The sequence below is a fragment of the Ruditapes philippinarum genome, unplaced genomic scaffold (genome assembly GCF_026571515.1).
Source record: "Ruditapes philippinarum isolate M1 unplaced genomic scaffold, ASM2657151v2 ctg990_1_1_1_1, whole genome shotgun sequence".
In the NCBI taxonomy this organism is placed as follows: domain Eukaryota; kingdom Metazoa; phylum Mollusca; class Bivalvia; order Venerida; family Veneridae; genus Ruditapes; species Ruditapes philippinarum.
This window is the reverse complement of record NW_026863230.1, coordinates 101,388-109,101: the sequence shown is the minus strand read 5'-3', so window position 1 is coordinate 109,101 and position 7,714 is coordinate 101,388. Positions and strand designations below refer to the sequence as shown.

At 31.3% G+C, this 7,714-nt stretch overlaps 1 protein-coding gene across 1 annotated transcript; it reads left to right on the top strand.

Annotated features, from left to right (window-relative positions):
* Positions 1-997: 997 nt before the first annotated feature.
* Positions 998-2,925, top strand: LOC132721524 (zinc finger MYM-type protein 4-like). The gene is made up of 4 exons (XM_060705841.1): positions 998-1,202; positions 1,238-1,584; positions 1,616-2,103; positions 2,787-2,925. Exons 1-4 carry the CDS (start codon positions 998-1,000, stop codon positions 2,923-2,925), a joined length of 1,179 nt encoding a protein of 392 aa, XP_060561824.1.
* The last annotated feature ends 4,789 nt before the right edge of the window (positions 2,926-7,714 follow it).

Genomic DNA, 7,714 nt, shown 5'->3' with positions numbered 1-7,714 from the left:
ACGTAAGAACTGACTGTAAATTTGGTCCTTTTGATGAGAAGTTTCCATTGCCTGTATACCGTGTAAATATACAAAAATTATCATAAAGACGACCTTTGTATTTACATTTGTTTTAAGATAATTTTGTCATAACCTGCAATTATTAGAATTTGCAACTACAAGAAATAAAAATAACATGCAAAAGTCATTCATAAGAGGTTTGATTCTGTAACAATTTTGGACAATTATGGGCCTTGGTCAGTGACCTATAATAATGACTCAGATAACTTGTGGAGTTCAAATGCAATTAATGGTCACACTGACATATTCGATTTTTTTTTCAAGAATTCCTTACGATTTTTCTGCCAAGAATATTTGTCCTTTTGTTCTGAAAAGCAGCAGGAGTTATATCCCTTGACCTACCAGCAACCACTTTTTTGTCTTTCCTTAACTAGCTCAGCTTCCAACCTTGCAACTCCCAGTCACCAGTGATCTTATCTGCATTATCTGAAATAAATCATAGCAAAATGTAAGATGATAACAAAAGTCTATATCAATGGCTTTTTGGGATAATTATTTGATACATCTGAAACTAATATTACAAAGTTGTCTGAAAGCAAATTTACATACCCATACAATTAGTTCATTTATTATATACTTATAAATGAAAGATTGAGAAATATTGATGAAATAAAACGCGTATTTTCATTTTCCGTATTTTCACTGTAAAAATTTATTTTTCACTGCAGTGAAACATATTTTCCGTATTTTCACTGGTGTTTTGCCGGACTACTTTCTTCTAAATTCACAGCAGTTTAATAATTTTTTTAAAAAGGGAAAAAAAATAATTTATAATAATTTTATAATCAAAAACAATTCAGTACAAAAAAGAGTGTCCCTTTAACAAATTTCTGTTCTATTCAGTTCTATTCCTTACATAAAATCTGTATCAATAGATGCTTATTAGACTAATAGTAACTATGTCAAAAGCTTGAAAATCAGTTTTGTCTTCTGCAAAATGTCACAAGAAAGCAACATTGAGTTAGACATTGAAATAGACAATGAAGAAGATGAGTTCTTGGCCAACATTGATTTTCATTTGATTGAGGCAGCTATGATCTTGCAACAGGATGATGAATCAGTTCCAAATAATGTCAATGAGAATGAACCGGTAGTTCTTCCTTCTGAACAAGATGAAGATGTCAGCAACATAATAAATATTGGTAATCCACGATTTGTTACTTCAAATTTCTTGAAGATGGCATTAATAAGAATACTAAATTTAAAACTGACCAAGACATTAAATTATTCCAAGAAATTTTGGTCTCTGTGGCTGAAAGTAGGCCAATACTTCAAATCCCTCCTGAAGAGTTATCTGCCTATGTGAGTAGTTTTATATATGCAGTAAGGAAAAAAGATGGCCAGGAATATGAGCCAAACTCTCTAATATCAAAGTTCCAAAGCATTCAAAGGTTTCTAAATGTGAACCAATATGGCTTTTCACTATCCAAAGATCAGGTTTTCCAGAAATGTAAGCAGGTGTTGAAAGCAAAAACAAAACACTTAAAATCACAAGGCAAAGGCAACAACCCAAATGCTGCTGCTGCCATAACATCCGACGTAAAATGTTGCAGAGAAATTCTATGCAGCTGACCAGCTTGGTGGAAACAATCCTAGAGCACTTCAAAACTCTATGTGGTTTATTTGCACCAATTTTATTGGTATGCGGACTGGCACAGAGGTTCATTCTCTTTGTTGGGGAGATGTAAAGTTGATGTCTGATGATGATGGCTCCGAATATCTGGTGTATTGTCAGGAGCGCCAAACCAAAACTAGGACTGGGGCTTATCCTCGTGACCAAAGAAAAATAAAGCCAAGAGCTTATGAAGTTATTGAAAATCCGGCACGTTGTCCAGTGGCTTTATATAAGCAATTTGCTAATAGCCGTCAAGAAGCAATGTTGGAGCCAAACTCTCCATTCTTCCTAACTGTAGCTTCTAACGTACCTGAAAATGAAAAACCTTGGTATAAGAAATGTACCATGGGGATTAACAAAATATACAGCATAATGAAGGATATGAAGCATGCAACAAACATAGATAAGCCAAATTTAACACCATACAGGCAAGTAATAAATAAAAATTGAATTTAAACATATTAATAGGAAAAAAAGTTTTAATAATTCATATTTTCACAATGTTAAACCTATAAACAGTATACAAATTAGAAAAATTATATAAAATTATTTTTTGAATTAAATTAAACACATTTTTATTTCAAATCTTAATTAAAACAAACTGTGGCATGTAAATTACTATTTAACCATAAATCTTGTTTTATATATTTGAAAAATCATGCAAAAATTACTTTTACAACTTTCTTTAACATAAATCAGAGAAATCTTCTTTAAAATATATTTCAATAAAATAAAAAAAAACCAATTTAACCGTCCTCACTGTTTTATTAATTTGAAAGTTTGTGCGAACATTATTACGGTAGATTTACTATTAGAATTTCATTTGAAAACAAGTCGACAACAAAATTCCTCATAAGTAATTCTGTCGGCAATTTAAAAAAATGTTATACATGAAAAAATGATTACATAAAATAAAGTGTTCTATATGTCGTCAAATATCTATAATATTTCTTTATTTTTTTAATTAATGAATTTTCAATTACATTAAATGCTGCTAGCTTCTTTTGTTTAATAATTAGATTTAAAAATATTGTGATTGACTTAAAAATTTGATTGACTTTGCTTTAAAGTTTAATGTATAAAAAAATTAAAAAATACCATTTATTTACAGTGTAAGGAAAGGAATGGTACAGACATTAAATTATGCTGGCGTTGCACCCAACCACATCATTCAGATTAGTGGCCACAAAAATGTAAACATTGTCAACAATTACAGCACGTTGAATGAAAGTCAACAGAAAGATATTTAAAGGACATTGAGTAAATTACCTCCAAACACCTGCACTAAATCAAGAGATATCTCAGCTCCACACCACGTTTACGCCAGTCGTCAGCACACAGAGACTCATATCAGTGACCACGTTCAACAACCGGCTCCCAGGAATCCGTATGACTTTTTAGGTGTTTTTTTTCAGTGGAAACCAGATCAGTGGAAATATCAATGTCCATTTCCACACAAGTAACATGTCTAACACATCAAATTCAAATGTTTAGGCCATCATGAACTCTCCACCAGTAAGGAAACGCCGAAGGATACTTCCAATAGACTCTGACTCAGAATAAACTGTCTTTGGAAGATTAGCATCAGTGATCCAATTATGTTGATTAAAGTTAATTCCTGTTTTGAAACATTTTACTGTTACACATGTTTTGATCTGTTGATCATCTGATGTCACTGATTGTCGCCCTTGGCACAGTTGAAACACATAAATAAGTTATAATTTTAATACACATATTGACAGTCTATAATTTGATGTTCATATGCTGTAATAAACGTTTTCTCACATTTCAGATGTGTTTCCCCTATTCCTCCCTCCGTAATGACATAAATTTGTCCAAATTAATGCGTGTCTGCTAATCAACATGCCTTCTTTCGCAAAATGGCGTCAACAATGATCCAGAAGCGGATGAATTTAAAGCTTTTGAAAACAACCATTTTTAAATTTTCAAATTAATATTAATAGAATAAAAATCTGCTGTTAATCTAAAAGTTACCTAAAATTAATAAATCGTTCTCAAAGGTGAATTATCCCAATCTAGCGGAAGAATTTTTTTAGAGCGTTATAAATAAAAAAAGAGCTAAAGTCGTTGTGCGGTTCAGGCAATACACAAAATTAAAGGGGAAGTCTTGTCAATCGTAAGGTTGAAAATGAGAAAAAGTATATAATAAACAGAAATTTAAAGTTTTTTCTTTAGATACGTAATTCATTTTCATCTCGTGGTATGAAAAGTTTCATATTACACTCGTCGCTACCGCCACTCGTGAACTATTTATTTTCATACCACTCAATGAAAATAAATTACGTATTTAAAGAAAAAACTTGAATATCCTCTATATATTTACTTTTTAGCTCGACTATTCGATAAGAATAAGTAAAGCTATTGTAGTCACCCGAGCGTCGGCGTCGGTGTCGGCGTCGGCGTCTGCGTCGGCGTAACCACTTATGTTAAAGTTTTTGTAATAGTTTTAATATTTTCAAAGTCCATTGACACATGGCTTTGAAACTTTGCACACTTGTTCATCATCATTACCCCAACCTGTAGACAGGAGGAGGTAACTCTATCAAGCATTTTGACAGAATTATGCCCCTTTTCCGACTTAGAATTTACGTTAAAGTTTTTGTAATACCTCAAATATTTTCAAAGTCCATTGACATATGGCTTTGAAATTTTGCACACTTGTTCACCTTCATGACCTCAACCTGTAGACAGGAGGAGGTAAATCAATAAAGCATTTTGACAGAATTATGCCCCTTTTAACAACTTAGAATTTACATTAAAGTTTTTGTAATACCTCAAATATTTTCAAAGTCCATTGACATATGGCTTTGAAACATTGCACACTTATTCACCATCATGACTCCAACATGTGGACAGGAGGAGGTAACTCTATCAAGCATTTTGACAAAATTATGCCCCTTTTTCGACTTAGAATTTACGTTAAAGTTTTTGTAATACCTCAAAATTCATTGACATAAGGCTTTGAAACATGTTGAAATTTTATACTTTTCTTTGAGAGCATAATAAGACTCTCTCCAAGGCCTATAACTGTAATATGGATTTAAAGAAAAATTTTGCCTTTTTCTTTACTTAGAAAATTTGACCTTTTAATCAAGGCTTTTTTTACTATCAAGCACTAAGAATAGTCGAGCATTGCTGTCCTACCGACAGCTCTTGCTTATCATGCAACCATACACCATTCACATTAAAAAATGAAAACATATTGTGCATACATAATCTATACATAATCATACAAAATGCACTATGATGCTCTGCATTTTAGGGGCTATATTATGTCCTGTGACCTTGAAAAATAATCAGCATTGCTAGCAATGAATTTTGTATCTCTGTATAGAGTCAATATGTTAATATCCATAACTACCATAATGACACAGAAAAACGACTGTGGTTGGGCATCTATAGAACCCTTACTGTTAAAAATCTTGTAACTAATTCTTTAATGGTTTTACATCATAAATATAATGCTTATTATGAAGATTTATCAATATTGTAAGTTCCAAAAAGCAATATTTGTAAAGATATTTACGAATTTGTATTTCATATTAATAATGGGAGGTTATTGGAAATTTATTTTCCATAAAGTGTAAGTCAATTCTTCGATAAGTAATAAATACACATATTTCAATGATTATATAATGTGGACACATATTTGCAGTACATATTTTACATATTCTTCGATGTTTGAAATTTGTTTTAGAAGCATAATTTTATACACATATACAATTTCACTTAAGTGTGGTAACAACCTTAAATACAACATACAGGATCTTTAAATTTGTTGAAAACTTCATGTGTAAGACCTACTTGCCCTGATAAAAAGAATATCTCATTTGTTGTCAAATTGACATAAAATATATATAAACTTTACCAAAGAACATGCATGCACAATGGTCGCACTCTGGCATTTTTTGAAACAATTAATAAAATCTCATATCACATGAAACATTTTATGACATTTTATATTTTATAAAAGTAATTGCCCTAACCAAAGTATAAGTCTACTAATTGTTAATGGGATTGTATAATAAGAGTTCATCACCACGGAAATGGTAACCCGGCAAAACTGAATGATGTTGGCTGGCTTGTTTCAGAAAGTTAGGACTTGAACGTTATCAACATAATTTACATAAACTTATTTCATTATTAAGTTAAAATAAATATGTGTAAACTGAAACATTACTTTTTAAACTCATAATATGATTTTAATAACAATCATAGGCAATAAAGTGATAAAATGCTCATAAAGGTAATTATGGTAAGTGAACAAGTAAAAAGTCAAAATAACTTGACGATATGCCATTTTTGCGTTCAATTTTAAACCTGAATATTATATAAATATTCAATAATCTGAATGGACAACGAAAATTTTTATACATTTCCCTCGGAACGTATTACTAATGTTGAATTATTAAAAAAGAGAGTGGCAGTTTTTTTAAATTGTAGTTATTGTTGTTTTGTATTTGTATTGTAACATGTTTCAATATCAATAATTGGTCAGTCATCATTATGGACTCCGATCCTTTGAAGTATAATTATAACAATTCAACTTAATTTGACATTAAAAATGAGTAAATGAGTCAATTAAAGGAAATGATAATCTATAAATTACCATACTTTGACTTAATTACAAAAAAGAATGTCTTTAAAAATTACCACAAAATATCTCTAGCAAGCTATTAACATACCCTCGCCTGATGAGCTCAAACATTCCTTTGATCCCAATATTCATAGTTTTATCTACCCAGCCATAACTCTAAACCTCGTCTGTATAAAACAAATTGTTCATTGTACATGTATGTTAATTGTTTCAAAATTGTTTCTACATTACGTTTATTCAATGGGCACTGATGTATTTGAATACTATCCTTTCATACTCGCACTCAGGTTTCAACCTTTATGTTTGTAAAAAGAACATTCATTAAAATGGTCACGTGACTGTGTCGCACCAGACAGAGAAAATTAATACTGACTTATAAACATTATACCCTTAATTTATTTATTGCAAGATTATTACACTTTTAAGCAGTTAAATGGTTATAGACAGAGACTTTCAGTCATCAACCTGTACACATCAAATAACATGAATTTCATATCATAAATAACAGAATTGGCATCTTGTCAATTTATAATCTGACAGCATGTTTATCATATTTAATTTATTGAGCCAAATAATTATTTATAAATAAAATATTGATTTTCTTTTTGTAGAAATAGGCTCCCCTGGACTAGTAATTTATCAGCTTACCTATCAATGATAAGTTTTTATTGTGTGCTAGCTTATTTTCTTTCATTGGCCATATTCTTGTCTCTGCCATAACATTGGTTATGACTGTTAGAAATAGAGAATAACAGGTTACTGTCTTTTGAGAAAGGGTTTCTCAGACGAGGTTAGATATGGTCCTGGAAGGGGCGAGGCTTGCCGAGCCCCTTCCGGACCATATCTAGCCGAGTCTGAGAAATCCCTTTCTCAAAAGACAGTAACCTGTTATTCTTTTTATCATGCCACTATTATGATTTTGTATCTTTTTTTTTTAATTCGGTGCGCTAATTTCTGAAAATACGGTAACCACTTTGTACAAGAGGGTTATACGCCAAAAAAGTAGTCCGAGGGTTTTTACCAATAATTTTATAACACAACACAATTTTTGGTACAATTTGCTTTAACAATTTATTTACTGTGTATTATCATAAATATTTAGCAAAGTCAATTAAACAATACCAACAATAAACATCATCAGTGCTGATCTGGCGTAGGAACATATTACCATTTCAACAAATTTAGCAAATGGCCGCCGGCTGAAACAGACATAAACTGGAGAATTTAATTGCGCTTTAACAGGATAACAAGTGTGATTTTTAAAGCTATTAAGGAGATTAACACAAAAAGAACAATGTTTTACAAACTGTTAGCCAGAAATTAACAGTTTAACAGTTAACATAACGGATTTGGACGAAGGAGTCTCGGTCACATGTTCACCTGTTCACCTCAGCTGTTCAGCGGAAATATTTTAAAACTGT